The sequence below is a fragment of the Semicossyphus pulcher genome, unplaced genomic scaffold, assembly GCF_022749685.1.
Source record: "Semicossyphus pulcher isolate SPU_LCO1_2020_fin unplaced genomic scaffold, fSemPul1.0.p SCAF_16, whole genome shotgun sequence".
Taxonomy (NCBI): Eukaryota; Metazoa; Chordata; class Actinopteri; order Labriformes; family Labridae; genus Semicossyphus; species Semicossyphus pulcher.
Genome location: NW_027211670.1, coordinates 17,398,324 through 17,415,911, shown reverse-complemented (window position 1 = coordinate 17,415,911; position 17,588 = coordinate 17,398,324). Strand labels below are relative to the sequence as shown.

At 42.3% G+C, this 17,588-nt stretch overlaps 1 protein-coding gene across 1 annotated transcript in view; it reads left to right on the top strand.

Annotated features, from left to right (window-relative positions):
* Positions 1 to 595: 595 nt before the first annotated feature.
* Positions 596 to 17,588, top strand: part of LOC138593450 (A disintegrin and metalloproteinase with thrombospondin motifs 14) — a 55,702-nt gene continuing 38,709 nt past the window's right edge. Inside the window, exons 1-3 of the mRNA XM_069664462.1 lie at positions 596 to 834; positions 1,201 to 1,628; positions 16,057 to 16,213. Coding sequence (XP_069520563.1) covers positions 756 to 834; positions 1,201 to 1,628; positions 16,057 to 16,213 — 664 coding nt within the window. The 5' untranslated portion in view covers positions 596 to 755. The remainder of the gene's footprint in view (positions 835 to 1,200; positions 1,629 to 16,056; positions 16,214 to 17,588) is intronic.

Sequence of the window (17,588 nt, the reverse complement as noted above, 5' to 3'; positions counted from 1 at the left end):
ATGAGTTATTACTCTGCATCTGGAAGAGTTTTTCACCCCCTTTGAGGCAGAAAATAGATTTTCAGACTGGATATTAGCTGTGGAGGTGGACACGATGATATAAGAGTTACTTTTTTGAGTTGAGAAAAAAGTCGCTTGGCTAAATATGCGGTTGTCTGGTGGAGAGCAGGCGCTCCCACTGTTGGCTGCTCGTGGATTCAAGTGGAGCAGTGGAGTGTCCCGCAGCAGAACCATTGGTGCGTAATGGTGCACGACTGGACGGCAGATGTTTCACCACCGGGACACTCTGTCTCTGCACACTTTATCTGAACTCCTCCGACTTTTTTTCTCGGCGTAGGCGTGCGTTAACTTGCTCTCCTGCCTTTTAAAAAAGTTGTCAGAGGAAGGAAAGGACGAAGGAAAGACGGAGAGGGAAAAAAAAGTGGGCTCTCTCTTCAAACCGTCCCGGTTTTTACCGGGGAGTTGTCGTCATCAGCACCCCAGCTATCCCCCCCTTTGCTCCCTAAATGGATGGGGCAGTCTTGGTCTTTGCAGTTCAGCACAGGCCAAAAGATTGGAAACAACTTGTGAATATCCGTGAGTTTGGCGTCTAGAGGGGAAAGCTCAGAAATGCCCGGCTGGCTCGCTGGAGCTCAACTCTGAGGACTTCTCTCCTGCATTTGTGCTTTTTGTCAGCAGGAAGGACTGTGCTCAGAGTTTACAACAGAAAGGAAAACTCTACTCTGAAGTGGCAGCTCTCACACTACAGCCTCGCTATGGATTGTATGTATTTATTGATGTGCTTTTCACTCAGTCACTTATTTTTGCATCATATTTTCGCTGCAGAAACGAAAGGTGAGTTTCATTTTCCCTGCTGTGCTTTTGCACTGTGTGTAGAAATGCACTCTAACGTGTAATAGTGGGGGGATAATGATAATAAATGAGGGTCTATTTTTATATAAAGGTAAACATAAGAAGTCTGACAGCCTCACTGTTCTGGGTAAACACAATTCCCCTTTATCTACACGGGATTTAAACTTATAAAGCAGAATAATCTCAGCAACCTGCCTATGCTTTCTATTATTATATGTATGTATAGTTTAGTTTTGTCCTCTATAATAAAAGCATGTCTTTTCAGCTAACTCTGCTTTATAGTCTTCTATAGGAACTGGCCTTGGCTCTTGTGAATATTTTCTCACTTGACACTGTCTGTCCCATCAGAAAAACTCTCTGGAAAGTTAAGTGAATACGGTCTTATCGTGCCGTTCAGCACAGACTCCCATGGCCGGTACATTTCTCACGTGGTCTCTGCTGGAAGTGGAAGTAAAGATGCTGGTGGTGCTGCTGCTGCTGATGCCGCCTCAAACTTTGGCAGCAGAAGAAGAAGGGTGGCCCGCGGTGCCCCCGAGATGCCCTCGGTCACCCCCGCCTCGGCTCAGCACTTGTTTTTCAATGTCACTGTTTTTGGGAAAGAGCTGCACCTCCGTCTGAGGGCCAACAGGAGGCTGGTGGCCCCGGGGGCTTTTGTGGAATGGCAGGAGGACTTTGTGGAGAAGGCCAAGGAGCGTATCCACGGGGACTGTGTTTTCACTGGAGACGTGAGCGACATGCCGGAGGCCTCGGTGGCTATCAGCAACTGTGATGGACTGGTAAGTCACCAATGCACTCTAGATAAATGAATCAGACTGAGACAGATGTAGCCGGAAGATGTGATGTGTTGCCTTCTTTGGAGTAGTCTCAAAGTTTTATGGGTTGGCGTGTATTTATCCGTGATTAAAAAAGTCAGACAAATGTATCAGCTTGCACGTGCATCTCATCCTTACATAATGCAACCGCTTAAGCAGGCACATCTGACTCTGATTAGAGCGGAGAGGGAGCTAAAATTGCAACGTTGCGGCTGCAAAACCAAAACAATTAGCTGAAAGATGCTAAAGTGCTCTTCAAGGCTGAGGGGAGCTGCAGAAACAGGTACATAATTCCATGTAAGTTCGTTACCAGAAGTGACCCCTTATGCAACTGTAATTTCATCCACAAAATATTAGCTTAAAAGCTTTAAAGAATTAGCATTGATTAGCTAAAACTTGTATAGCTCTGGATTGAGTTATGGGAACATAGGAGCACATGGATGGCTGCAGGAGTGGTTTCCAAAAACATCTTGATACTTAAAGCAGTAAAAGCTGTCCACCTTTGGAAACTCTCTTGAATCCCAGCTGATATAAAGTGAAAACATTTTAAAGCAATCTTTCAAGCCCGAAGGAGTAAAGCGGTCGATTCCAGCAACTTTAAGGTGGAATATCACCATAAACAGCTGTTTTAAGCATCCTTAGCGTTGGCGTGGTTTCACTAATGCTTTTCAAGGTAGAAATCATTTCACAATGAAAGGCCACAATCCAAGCACACCTCCTCCTTGTGTCCCCTCCATGCCTGCTAATCTATTCGTCACTCTTCTCAAAGGCGGTCATTTGGTCGGTCTGTGATAGCGCAGAGCGATGGCAGGTGAGCCGAGCCACTAATGGATGTTTGCAGTCGAGCAAATTAGGGTGAATTTGCAAACGTGCATGTGACATTCGAATTGGCAGGTTGTGCCAAAAGCGAGGCTGCTCCTTTGCTTTTTCTGAGTCAGCTCTCTGAGTTGTGACAGAAATAACGTGTGGAATGAGAGGGGAGATAACCTTTCGACCCCGAGGCTTTTGAATACCTTCAAATGAGACAGAAACACACTCGGTCACAGTTATGAGTCCTGTGTTTGATTATGACAACCACTGACACTAAGAAAACGTTAGTCTTTGATTCTAGTCTGTAGCTGACAGTAATTAAGAGTCTTTTGGCCAGAATTTCCACAAGCCCATAATTTAATCCTCTTGATGTGTTTGTGAGGACAACTGAGGCTTTATGTTGCATCAGCACAACACAAAGAAACAAAAGACCTCTGTTAACCTTTATATTCTTTGTCATCACCACTGCATTTCCTCTCTCTCATAGATTTTCTGTATTAATACAACAAAGTGCACTGAAGCTGAGAGATCTAAGAAAAGATTTAAGATATAAGTTATTTCTTGCAGGGAGTGAGACAATGCTATGCTGTGTCTTATAACAAAGTCATTTCCTGAAAGGCAACTGTGTGTGTCCTTCAATGACTGCAGGCTAAAAGTGACGTAGTGGTCCCCGATAGTGGCAGCACAATGCTGGGTTCAATTCACTATATGATATGAAGTTAGTTAACCAAAGTGCCCAATGTTTTTAGTGTTATTTGATTTTAAACCAGGCCAGAAAGCAATAATGGTTTAGACGTTCTGAATTACAGTGTAGAAAAACCAAGGAGTTACAATCACAGCACAACATAAACACTGCACTAAACTTAGCTTTGTTCTGCTAGCATCTGCTCTGCTCAACCTCTGGGGTTAAAAAGCTAAGCCACCGCAAAAGTGCCAACAACTGCAGTTCCTCAAATGACCACTTGAGGCTGTACTGTTGGCAAGTTTTTATATAGATCACCCATTGGAACTGAGGTTTTAAGTTAAGCATATTTAATGCCATAGTTAAGTAAGACAGGTTAGTAATGCTAGCTCAGCTAATTTAAGCCATTGAACCTAGAGCGTCTTACGTCTCCATTTTCTCCTCCAAATATGGTCACTTTTGGCTCTGAAAATAAGATGATAAAGGCCAAAATGCAAAACTCGATCTGCTATCTTCTGCTCTTGTAGCTTCTGCTTTGCTAGGTTGGCCTGCTAGCTTCTCTTCTGCTAGCTTTTGTTGTTCTGCTAACTTCTTTTCTGCCAGATTTTGTTGTTTTGCTAGCTTCTCTTCTGCTAGCGGCTGTTGTATTGCTAGCTTCTCTCCTGCTAGCTGCCGTTGTATTGCTAGCTTCTCTTTTGCTAGCTGCTGTTGTTTTGCTAACTTCTTTTCTGTTAGCTGCTGTTGTTTTGCTAACTTCTTTTCTGCTAGCTGCTGTTGCATTGCTAGCTTCTCGTCTGCCAGCTGCTGTTGTTTTGCTAACTTCTTTTCTGTTAGCTGCTGTTGTTTTGCTAACTTCTTGCTAGCTTTTGTTCTCCTAGATTTTGTTGTTTAGCTAGTTTCTACTTTCGTTCATTCTTACTTATGTGACCTTTTTTGTTCTGTATTCTAATTGTATGTACTGGACAGTAAACATTATAGATGTATCTGAAAAATCATTAAAAAAGTCATAAAATATCAATTTTACCCAATACAGTGCTATATTGTCAGCGCGCTGTTTTTTACACAAACAGCTGTAATCACACTAATTTAAAATTGAGAGCAGCTCTTAAACATGACATTTCCAATCTAAAAGACCCATGCCATTTGAGTCGAACACAACGGGGTGCGTTGTCATGTCGTGTTGTTGTCATTTGGGTTTTTAGAAACGCCTATAAAAGAGGAAACTTTGGGTCTTTGTACTGTGTTCAGTCATATTTAATAGATGACATTTATGACAAACAATTATGGCAAACAGGAGGTAAAAATGTGTTGTATGATTGCTGAGTGGGTCGTGCGGGTCACAAATACTGTGAATAGACATTATTCACCTTCAATAATGGATTCTGGCTGATGTGAGGAGACTGTAATTGGTCACGGGCACTTGCGCACATATTGCAAAATGTTTTGGGGTTTACAGAAAAAAACAGAAAAAGTTTCCTGGTTTTGTAAACGCCTTGGATCATGGTAATTCCAATATGACAAAGCATTATTCACACTGTGCATTGCACTCATGGGTACTGTGGAATTTACAACCAACCAAGAAAGAGTGTTTTCTCAAAAACAAGCCTGCATGTGAATTACATATCCCTCAATCACTCTGATATTCCCTCAAGAGATTCCCATTTTGCTGCAATCCTCTACAAAGCCCCCTTTGGTTTTGCTTAAACCTGTGTTTTAAAAGAAATCCACTAATCTTTAAAGATGTGTTGTGCCAAAATTTGTAGGGAAAGTAAGGCAACAAAAAATATATTGATGGAACGAGACAAAACTTCAAGGACCAGACACAACCTCTGAAAGCAGGCAACAAATTCTTATTGAAAAGCAACCTCTTTAAGGTTTTTAGCTTCATTATGTCTTTCACTTCTCATTTGGTTTAATGGACGTCCAGAACCAATTAGGCATTAGGTCCACAAAGATAAGGTAGAGCTTCTTTTACACTTGTTAAAAAGACTGGTACCTTCCTCCTCTGAAGCACATTCTAAAGGACGAATGAATAGATACCATGCAACGTACGTTTTTGGTCATCATTTAAAGGCTGCAGTCACACACTTAGGAATATTGTCTATGCCTTTCTTTGCATCAAAGCCAACGTAAACATGGACCTGTCTGTGCATGCAGGGGTGTCTGGGGAGCTTTTGAAGATTAAAAGACAGCTTGCAGGCAAATTATTTAGTCTAAAGTGTCTGCTTGATGTGAGGACATGGAGGAGATCATGTCTGATGAAAGGACTGAGTGTAAGAGAAATAAGCAAGTTAATGATGCGAGGAGGTCACCGCATGCGGGCCAAATCTTTGCAGTGTACTGTACAGTACTCTTTCTTCAAAAGTATGTTTGATGTGCAACCTTTTAGAAAACACGCACAAATACAAGATGTACATCACAATTGCAATTTTTTTTTTTACAGTATTTTTATTCTTACACCATGTGCATTCCTGGAAAGAGTGCTCAGACTCACACACACACGTTTTTCAGCTATTTTTCTCCAATACGACTGAATTTCCCTGATAAGCAATCGTTTTGCTACACTTCTTTTCAGCTAGCTTCTGCTCTTGTTGCTCCTCATTTGCTTTGTTATCCTGCTAACTTTTGTGCTAGCTTTGGCTCTTGTAGCGTCTGCGTTGCTTGTTGTTACCCTGCTATCTTTTGTGCTAGCTTCTACTGCTAGCTTTTGTTGTTCTGTTCTGCTTTGCCAGCTTTTGTCGTTCTGCTTATGGCGTTTCATTCATCCTTACTGAAAAGCTCGGATTTGGTCCACACAACTGTTTCCATATTCAAAAGTATTTTTGATGTGCTACATTTTAGGTAACATGCACAAATACCAGATATAATCACAACTAAGAGAGATTGTGATTTTGAGATTTTGTAGTATTTTTATTCTCACAGGATGCGCTATCCTGAAAAAGAAGTGCTCAGAGCTAACCATTTCACTTTTCACTCACTTCAATATGACTGAATGTCCCTCATAAACACTGGTCATTGTTCAGCTGGCTTTGGCTCTTGTAGCTTCTGCTTTGCTAGGTGTTACCCTGCTAACTTTTGTGCTAGCTTTGGCTCTTGCTTCTGCTTTGCTAGGTGTTACCCTGCTAACTTTTGTGCTAGCTTTGACTCTTGTAGCTTCTGTTTTGCTAGATGTTACCCTGCTAACTTTTGTGCTAGCTTTGGCTCTTGTAGCTTCTGATTTGTTAGGTGTTACCCTGATAACTTTTGTGCTAGCTTTGGCTCTTGTAGCTTCTGATTTGTTAGGTGTTACCCTGATAACTTTTGTGCTAGCTTTGGCTCTTGTAGCTTCTAATTTGCTAGGTGTTACCCTGCTAACTTTTGTGCTAGCATTGGCTCTTTTGGCTTCTGCTTTGCTAGGTGTTATCCTGCTAGCTAGATTTTTTATTCTCACACATTCCTGGAAAGTAATGCTCAGAAACATTTTTTTCAGTTGTTTCACTTCAACACGACTGAATTTCCTTGATAAGCTTTGCTATCAGTGTGTCCTCAGCGGAGAGGCTGCTCCCACAGAGATCCCTAATAGCATGGAATGACATCACCGGTAACAGATTACGTTAACTCTGTCTCCTGCCATGTGCCCGGAGGCGCCAGATTTAAGGCATTCCAAGCTCATGACAGATAAGACATGCATACAGTAAAGCTGCATATTAATCTGATATCTTTTGGATATATGTGGTCGCACAGCACTGCCAGCTGAGGCTGCAGAGAAAGTAAATGCAGAACGGCACAGTTTATGTTGGATGGACCTGTCTGGGATATCTTCCCTTCCTACTAGATGGCAACAGCTGTGCGCTGCAGACAAGCGTGAGCTATTGTTGTGTAGCGACAAGTGATGGCTATGATTAAACCGGGGCTGCTCATGTGATGGGAATTAGCACAGATGAGGGGCTGATTGAATTACATGTATGATGGAAACACAAGTGCCTGACAAGCCCTAGTTGGACGAGCGCTATTTCTGTGTTCATCAGTTGAAAAGAGAGAGAGCCACCTAGCAACAGTCTGCAGTCCGTCAGCTTATTTGGGGAGTTGGGGGGGTGCAGCTTTCCATTCGTTGGAGATGGAAAATGCTTGCATAGATTGTTCTATTCATGAATGTTTGTAGGGAATTCTGTACACGGCTGGTCCCTTTCCAGTATTCCAGGATCCTCCGGTGTTCCAGGACTCTGCTGGCACGGAGCGGGAAGTCACTAAATTAAGAGCTCCGTTAGTGGAAGCCCGACAGCCCAGCCAACAATGTGATTGATTTCCTCTGTCTGATCTTTATTTGCAGCAGCTTAAGCACGTCTGTCTAAAACTGTGCTCATACAAACACGACATTATCCAGGACACACACACCTGCACACACACAGAAACACAGAAACAGATACCAGTAAAGGTTGCTACCACTTCTTCTTCTACTACTGCTGCTTCAACTACTTCTTTTCCTGCAACCACTGACCGATACTTCCACTGTTATAACTTCTTCTTCTTCTACTACTATTTCTACTACAAATGCTACTGGTACTATACTGCTACTATACTTCTTCTTCAACGACTACTGGCCTTGTATTCCAACAGATGGTGATAATACGCTGCCTGCCACAAACCAATGGCTTTACTGCTTCGGGGCCGAAGCTGTAGCTAGCTTCGGGGCTAACTCCGAGGAGTCATATGCTTTATTATGCACAAACACATCCTAAGCCATACATTAGTTCTGTTGTTCACACAGCTACCGATCACTCTTTTCTCTGCTCTTCCGCTGCTCCAGTCCCCGACACTTGGCGTAACTCGTGCACACACACCTCCGTTCTCTCTCCCTCGCTCTACCACCCCACTCTCTCACTTAGCTCTTCCCCAAACAGAGCAACGCTTCTAGTATAAGAAGAGGTTGATGTTAGTGTTCGATTGGATTCCATATCACGTTGCATTCGTTCGAACTTGATTTTTGAGAAAAGTGACAGCCCTACTACTGATACTACGATTGCCCCTTCTATAACTTTTACTGTTACGTCTACTACTACTACAACTTCTTCTTCTTCTTCAACTACTACGGTTACTTCTATTGCCCCGACTGTTACTTTAGCTACTACTACTACAACTGCTACTTCTTCTTCATCTTCAACTTCTACAGTTACTATTGCCCCTACTGTTACTTTAACGACTACTACTTCTTCTTCTTCAACTTCTACGGGTACTGGCCCGACTGTTACTTTTGCTACTACTGCTACTACTGCTACTATTTCTTCTTCTTCAACTACTACAGGTATTACTCTGACCCCTACTGTTACTTATGCTTTTACTTCTTCTCCTTCTTCTTCTTCTCTTCATGCTATATCTTCAGCTATTGGTACTACAACTACTTCTGCTGTTAGTACTACTCATACGGCTTCTCCTTCTACTTCTGCTTTTCATAATAATAATATACAATGATACGATAATTAACCCTTTAAAATACACTAATTTTAAGGTTATATTCAATTAGCCGCTAACAGGAGCCTCGTAATCTTCTACTTCACTGAAGTGCTCCTGCTAATGGTTAAATTATCATGATTTCTCCCCTCTTTGATATCAGTCCAATGCAGATGAGTGCAGGTGATTACGAGTCCAATTTTCTCCTCATAATCCTCGTCCTGATCGCCGGCTGTGCTTGCCATTTGTGGCCCGGCACAGTAAGACAAGGAAGCTGATAAAAAGGAATCAGGTAGTAATCCCCTGCTTCCACAAGGTGCCACATATGGTTATTTTATTTCCGTGTCTCTGCTGAGTCCAGCACCACTCCGCTGTGATTTACTCCCCGGTTTATTGATCTGCCTGGTGTTAACACAGAAGCTTTAATCCAGCATCACGGACGTGTCCGTCGCTGCCAGTATTTCACAAATTGTTATCTAATCTAAGGTATCATTTTCCTCAGATGTAGGTCGGATTGTTAAATCAAATTAAAGTTTAATTAATGCTGTCCTCTCCAAAATAAGATTGCATACCTTGATCTATGCGTTTGACAGCGGATGACCTTTACTAGTCTCTTCCTCTGTGACTCATGTGGCTCAACAACGAGCGTGCCTGGAAGCATGTGCTTCGTTTCTAATCGATGTGCCTCAAATTGCAGGTTAAGCTCCTGGAATGATGCCCGGACTTTGATTTTCCTGCATGTTGTGGCCTTTGCTCTATCTTTAGATTGTTATTGTCACTTATGCACCTTCAGGGTTTATCTCTTTTATTAGCTACTTGTGCTGCACCGAGCGGGTGAAAGACTTCAGCTGCCAACAGGGTCGGAGCCTCTCCGAAATTACATACAGTAAATATCCGCCTTCAAAGTTGCTCGAACCAACGTGTGGAATTTAGTGCTCCGGTGAGCTTAAGGTTCTGCTATATTTGACTTTACTTTTTAAGACACCCTTCCTCCTTTGGCGTCTTTGGGTTTTTTCAGTGAAGAGGAAATGCAGGAGGCTCATGCTATCCTCAACAATCAAATGAAATCGATCAAACCACCACATCGAGTGCATCCAATGTACAGTCCACACAAAGGAGACAAACATTCCCTCTTTGACAGCTTAGTTCTTGCAAACCCCTCGCTACTTTCTAGCTCCATCCTTGCGTCCAAAATAAAGTCCCTTTCTGCTCCGGAAAAAACAACATGGCAACAACCATAATGCCAAACTCACTATGATATCTTTAGAGTGATCAGAGATCCCAAAACAAAAGGGAGATTGTGGCTTTGATGTTTGCTTCCCATGGCTCTTTGAGAGGAGATTGAAGCCAGGGATGAGTCCGAGACTGATGGATGTAATTGTTCTCTGGGGACGGGGTAACAGAGTCCTTCTTCTAATCAGCTGTCGATATCCAAAATAGAGCTCAAAGCTTTGAGCTAGCTACAACTGTGTTCAACCATGCTAGGGGCTCTGTGTTGTGCTTTCAGCTAAATGCTGACATCGGCTTAAGTGTTCTAACATGCTTCATGTCATTTTCACCATTCTGTTTTTAGCGTTAGCATGCCACATGTGCTAATTAAAACTGAACACTAGTGACGTGCGCGCCATGAGTCAATCCATCGAAACAAACGATTCTTTTTACTGACTCGAGTCCTCATCTTCTCTACTAACTCGTTCACTGACTCACCCCTCCTGCTAGCCACTGCAAACTGCGAATTTGAGGCGAGACCACCGTATAAGCCTCGCCCTGTGAGAAAAAACCCCACTTTGGCGCTTTAACTTAGTACTCGCTCCCACAGTTCGGCATCCGGAGCTCACTCCCTGCTCTCAGCTGAAGGTCTGACTCGAGTTACACGAATCATCCACTAACTCAGTACCTGCTCTCCCAGCGTGGCAGGCCACACAAACCGCACACATTGATGGGACAACAAGCGTCACAAACCGGCGAAATGTCTCGATTTACTACCAGAAATTGATTAGTTAGGTCCGAAAACAATCGGAATGTCTTTGATCTCCATTAGTGTTAGCGGAATGCTAAACCAGAAGTTAGCCCGATCAGGCGACAGAAGTCTCTAGTGCGCCTAGTGTGGGCCGATGGGGACTCAAGTAACCCGACTCTCTTTAGTGAGTGACTCGTACACACTCAGGTTAGTAAAAAGAGTCAAACCTCCCGTCTCTACTGGACTCAAAGTGCAACTTGTGCTAATGGTAATGCTGTTAGTTTGACGGGAATTTGGTGATAACAAGATGCTCAACGAAACCAAAACAATACATCTTGAAGCAGGCATGCCAATCCAACCATTACTTGGTGCACCTATTGACCTTGAACATCCCCATTCCCAATACCATGCTGTATCACCTTTAACTGCCTTAATGACTCTTTCAACAGTTGGATTGGTGCAACTTGTTAGGGCTGAATGCAACCAGGCAGTAATCTTTGAGAGGTCCAATAAGGGCGGAAAATGGTTGGTGTTATTTTTACTCGTCTAAAACATGGCTAACCTGGTTAATAAAGATTATTGTTGAGCCTTTGAAATGACAGTTTACGTCGTGTACCCTCCTGACTTCTTCTCAGCCCGGCCCAGACTCCACCGTGCAGCGTACAAGTGTTTACACTCGGTTCCCCTGTAGGCCCTTCCAGATGCTGCTGCTGCTCTCTCCCCTCACAGAGCCGGCTTCACTCTCCACCCGCTGCTGAAATAAGAGACCTCAGAGGAAGTATTCGAGCATGTCTTACTTGGCATTTCCTGGTCGGAGGGCTGGACAGATTCTTTCACTCCTCTTTGCCCTCACTGTCACAAGTCAAACCCTTCAGTTCGCAGCGTTCGCACGCTGACGTTAAGGACTGACAACACAGAGGAGATTATTTCGGTATGGTGCTCTTTTTGCTGGACTGTGTTTAGATTTCTTTTCGCAGCTGTAAAGAATCTTGTTGGTATGCTGCGTCATAAGCGTAATGATTTACTTTTTGCTCAATAAGGCGATGGACATGATAAATGTCATGTGTTCTCTCCAGGGTGTCCAGTTTTTCGCTCATTAAGCTGCATAGAAAAAAATGAAGAAGCCACAAAGAAGAAACGTGGCAGCTCCAGACTCTGGGTCTTTTGCTTCATTTTTTCGCCTTGATTGGACACAGAGTGTGACAGGAAACATGAGGGAACAATGTTCTCTGGATGGACTGAACAAATTATGTTGCACTGTCCGCCATTAGCTCCAAAACTCCAAATTTTGTAATTAAAAAAACGTGAAAAACACATGTCTAAGTGGATTCTCTCTCTCTGTTTGTTTGGACAGTCCGCCCACCGTCCACACGGCACTGCTGACTATAAATTGCTCTCAGGTGTGAATGTGAAAGCCCATCCGAGGCAAGTTCACACTGCGAATCCAAATCTGTTTTATTGGCTCAATTGTAGGTTGATTGTAGAAATTCTGGAGGAAAAAAACACATGAAATGTGGTTTAAAACTACACGTGGAGGTGGTTTAAAATGCACATACAGATGCCTCTCACTGTGGCAGCTCAAAATGGGATGTCAAGTTGTCTTTTTTCGCATCACTTCGGACCCAACACATAAAAACCTCGTCACATGCACTGACAGATGTGCATCATAGTGGCTGCAATAGAACAACCTTCGGGCTGAGTTGACAGAGATGTTATTTTTGAGGGACAAGATGATGGCTCTCCACGTCTCATGCTTCCTTGTTGGAAAGCCACATTTCAGCATACGTAGTGAGTAACGTTGTTCAAAATTCATTCGGATGTCTTGAAAATAACGGTTCAGACAATAGACAGTATAAAAAGATGGACGACATGACAGCTCCCTAAAGGTGAAGCCAAAACCTCTCTATCGCCCCCTGCTGACTGGCTGCAGTATCGGTCATAAAGCCCGCCTCCTCCATGTTAACAGATGGGACATGAGTCAAACTATAAAATCAAAATACACGTCAAATAAATGTTTCTCAACCACTGTTTCTGCCATTATAGTTAGTTCTTATCATGCTGATTTACGTCAAAGTGTTTCTGACAAGTTTGTGCTGTAAAAAGGATGATTGACAGCTCTGTTGACAAATACGGCTCCTGCAGCCGATCTGTTCCTGATTAGCAGAGTAGAGGAGGAACGGTGAGAGGAGACGTAACTAAAACAATCACTACAGTCATTGAAGTTTCCATATCTGTGAACGTCTGCGTCAGACCAACACAAGAAGCTGTTCTGCTGTTAAACACGTCGACGTGCGAGATCTTTGCTGTTTTTTTTCAGTAAGTTAAGTGTGTGTTTTGGTTAGCGGAAGTGGCTACTGCACAGCTCTGGCTCCAAATGACGTCACCAGCGCAAGATGGCAGCGCCCTCACAGGGGCTATTTTGGCTTCAATTTTGTACAAAGAGAATAGATGGAGACGCATCATCCATCTTTATATACAGTCATTGGTGCAGACAGTCTGATTTTCCTGCAGTCTTAACGAGCCTGAATGCCCCTCTAAAAGCAGATAAAAAAGAGACATGAACCGGCAGAATATCACTTCACTGTCAGTGACTGAACTCAGAGACAGATTTATAACCAAGACAAAAAACTATAAACTGGAGATCAAAAGAAAACAGAGAATTCGTTCACTTTTTAAGTGAACAGAGACAGAAATACACTTCCTGCTACAATGTAAAGTATAGATTAAGATGAGGAACTTGAATTTAACTGAATTGTTTTGTAATATCCAGTGAACATCCTGCGGCCACACTTACAGAAAAAACGGTGTAACAAGGAGGGAAAACTTTTAACAATCACCGTGGAGACGCAAAGAATAAAAAGATGGATTATGGCCCCTCCAACTTATTTCAGGTGGATGACAGCTTGAAGGCCAACATTGCTGCTCACAATAAATGATTCATCGTGCAAGCTGTTTTGCAAACCGTTGTTGTGTCGAGGAAATTGACCAAAAGAGGTGACAATTATGATTCATTGTGATTCCTGATCTGCTAAAGTGTCTGGAGATATGCAGAAAGAAAGAGCACTAAATACCAACAAAACAGCTCTGATATTTATAAGTTAATCCAGCTCACAGAGACACAAGTGAACTTAATAACTTCATCACCGGAATTACCAAAGACGGAAGACAAACAACTCGTCTGTGTGCTCGCAAAGTCCTCAAGTTAGGGAAACAAACAGAAAGTTATGTCTTTACTGAATCTGTGCGGATGAATATCATTTAAATCTGTAACAGCTTTCAGAGTGGGAACACGTTCACGCATGTTCAGCTGTGATTGTCGCGGTAAGAGCAGAGCAGAGCTGGATGTTGGCCTCTTTGTGTAGCCAATCTGAATATTTACCATCAGTCACGTTCGGTCTGCACACATATTGATTTATGTAAATCTTTGTGTGCGTTCTCTTATGCATCGAGCTGTTGGCGATCAAAATGCTGCATTTTCACCTGCTTTGATGCAGAAAAGAAGGACTCTGGAGAGAAGTGTGAGGGCCTGACACCGTCACACCAACATCCACCTGTGCAAGTAGCTACTGTTATTGCACACATCTGTGCACCCATGGGTGTGCAGCTCTTAATTAGGTTTGTGGCATTGTTGGTGCATTGCTTTTTAAGGCATTACATTGACTGACAAACCTGGTCTATAGTCAGTGGTGCAGTTCTAGACTGCTATTTAAAAGGCACATTTATTTTGTTGATGTGTTTACACAGTTATAGTTCATAGTAATAAAAGTTTGCAGTCAAAATTCTTAAACTAAGAAATCAGAAACAAGCTAAACAAAAAAAAACACATAAAAAAATAATAATATTTAGCAAAATGTACAAAAAATTACGACAACAGTAGAAATTAAGTAAGAAAAAAAGAAAAGGGGGAAAAGAAGGGGGGAGACAACAAACAGGTCGGCTACTGGATTCAGGCGCACACATCAAATTCAATAGGCACATATGAGTTTATATACATACATATCCATATCTACATATATACATATACACTACTTATTCATTATTCACATACACAGAAATGTAGACACATAAACATACACACATATTCAAAAACAAATATGTGTAAAAAACAAAAAGCTGCATTGTTAAGAACATAAGATGTGCCTGTGGAGGTGGGTTTCTTTCAGTCAGCTTTCTGCACGCAGCTTCCTCAGTTAGATAAAAGTGCATTTGTTCATATGCAGTGACATATACCGAGGACTGAGAATAATCAAGGTACACTGCTGTTCCTTGTGCGTAAATGCAAATAGTTTCTCTATACTGTCAATCACAATGATTCACACAGTGTCCTTTGTGTAGGAGTGGGCACTAACAAAGTGTAACAAAATGATGGAAAAAGCAATACACCAGATGCAGGAATGGGAGATAACAGACGAATACAACCCCTCTGCACCTTAAGTTGCACCTTACTTTGCGCCCAGATTTGCACTGTTTGACTAGCAAAAGGGGGGATGGGCACAGCTTAACGCTCTTGCATCGAGCACTTTAGACTAATAGCTTAAATACTTCATTGCCTCATTTTGACAAATGCAACTGTTTTCAGATTGTGCTCTCCTTAAACCGAACGCATCCCGCAGCAACATCTTTTTGATTCTTTGTCGTCCACCTGGATTCAGCTCCTTTATTCCTCTGTCACAGGAACACTTCGAGTGCAGCTGCTATTACGCCGTGCAAAGAAGGAAACGCTTCAACTGCAGCGTTTGTTGCATTTTTGTTGCTGATGGCGAAACACAATTTCTCGGTATTTAGCAATTACTGCAGAATTATTGTTGTGATGGAACGCAACTGAAAACATCAGCTGTCAGATTAAAGAGCACGCTCTTCTTTGCAGAGCGGCCATGTTATAACTGACAGCGTCACTCAGGTAGAAATTAATCTCAGTAAAAGCAGAACCTTTTTTCTAACCCATAATTCAGTGCTGCTAAAAGAAGAGTTGAGTTTTGAATTACAGCGGTGAACACGCCCCCCTCATTGTGACCCTGATAACATCCCCCTGACTGTATACTTACCTTTGAATGAAGGCAGCCATATCTCGGCTGCACTCTGCGGGGGGCTGAGAGGGCGACCAGGAAATGGCAGAAATGTTAAAGTAAAGTGGCGCACAACAGACAGGTTGGAGGACGTAAACGCTTTAAAAAGTACATGGTAAAACGTCATCACGGGGTTTGAAGTCTTTGAAAAGTGCAGACTGGTATTAGAGCTTTTAAGAGAAAAGTTTCTTTTAATGTATTAATGACATAAAGGAGGTGGAAATGTACAGCATTACTTCTCATCATCTACTGAAATCATGTGGACACCCAATAAAGCTTCTTTGAGGGATTGAAGGGCCCCAAATTGTGCGTACCTGCGTCATTCCTCATACCAAACCCCTCTCAAAAATCTTCCAATTGATCGTGCACGCTCTAATTACTGCCTGCAGTGGAATTACCGCCCTTTGAAGGAGGATGGCTGCACTAATTGAAGCCCTCTTTTTCCAGGCAGGTCTGATCCGCACTGATAATGGGGAGTTTTTCATCGAGCCCCTCGAGAAGGGCCAGCAGGATGTGGAAGTGAAGGGGCGTGTCCATGTGGTCTACCGCAGGTCAGCCATCAAGCGGGAGTCGGGCCAGCGGAGGGAGGACCTCCACAATGAAGGTAGGCGAGGAGAAGCAGCTTGACGTCAGTGGAAACAAAAAAGCACTGTGTGTGTGTGTGAGTGTGTTTTGACTGCATGCGTGTATGAGGGTGTGCACGTGTGGGTTGGTGTATACGTTTAAGTGCACTAAGAGTTCAGAGCAGAAAGGACTGAATGATAGTAAATTGTAGAACAGAATAGGAGGGAAAATTGCCATGAGATTAGTCATTTGTGAAATGGAAAAAAGGAGAATAGCGGAGAACAACTTGAGAGCAACATGTCAAAATATCAAAGATGAAAGCTTAAATGGTTCAGCTGCATTAAAGAAGTACTGGCTGTCCTTTTATTACGACTTATTTATACTTTACAACCAAGATGGTTCTTCCTGCTGCAGCCATTGGTTTCCATTTAATTTCCTATGCAATGTACATCTGTTAGCAGACTCGCTTATATGACAAATCTGCTAAGAATTATCACTGGACTGTGCAGATCCCCTAAACTTTATTCAACCAAAACAAGGGAGCTGAAAGAAGCTACAATGCTACACAGACTTTAGGGCCTTCTGGTTTCACTTTGTTTTGGTTCATTCTCACTTTTCTCATTAACCTTGTTTACAGTTGCTGGCAGGCATTTGTACGACGGAGTATTAGAGCCACATTGAGGAGGGAAAAAATCTCCAAGATTTCAAGAATATTTTACGAGAAAATAGTCATAATATTACGAGAATTAAGTCGTAATCCTACGAGAGAAAAGGTCATAATATTACGAGAATTAAGTCGCAATTTTATGAGGTAAAAGTCATAATATGTAATATTATTACTTAATTCATGTAATATTATGACTTTTTTTCTCATAACATTAAGAGAATGAAGTCGTAATTTTAGGCTGGGGTTAGTCTTTATCTTATTTTGAAGGGTAATATCAGAAGAGCAGCCAGTCGCCTGCGCTAAAATGACTTAAGATCACGAGTCATTTTCAAATAATATCACTTATCAGAGTCCTGATAGTTATGACAAAGTGGTGCTGAAGCTCCGAAAGATTAAGTATTTTGTATTTGTGAAACCTATACTAATGTATTGATATATAGCTGTTTAGTGTGCTTGTGCATTACTAGGCAGGAGATCTTGCATGTTCTCGCGAGGTACATGTATGCGAGCTACCAGGTGTGCTCAATACAGCTCCGGCTCAAGTTGTGTTAAGCCTCCTGTGCGATCATTTACAAGCATAACTAATACTTCACACGTTCCTCATTTTAGTGAAGACGACTGACTGCTCTTCTGATATTTATAATATTTAGGAAACAATCTAAAATTACGACTTTCTTCTCTTATGACTTTATTCTCATAAAATTACGACTTTATTCCCCTTAATCTCTATTTTGTTTTTCTTTAATGT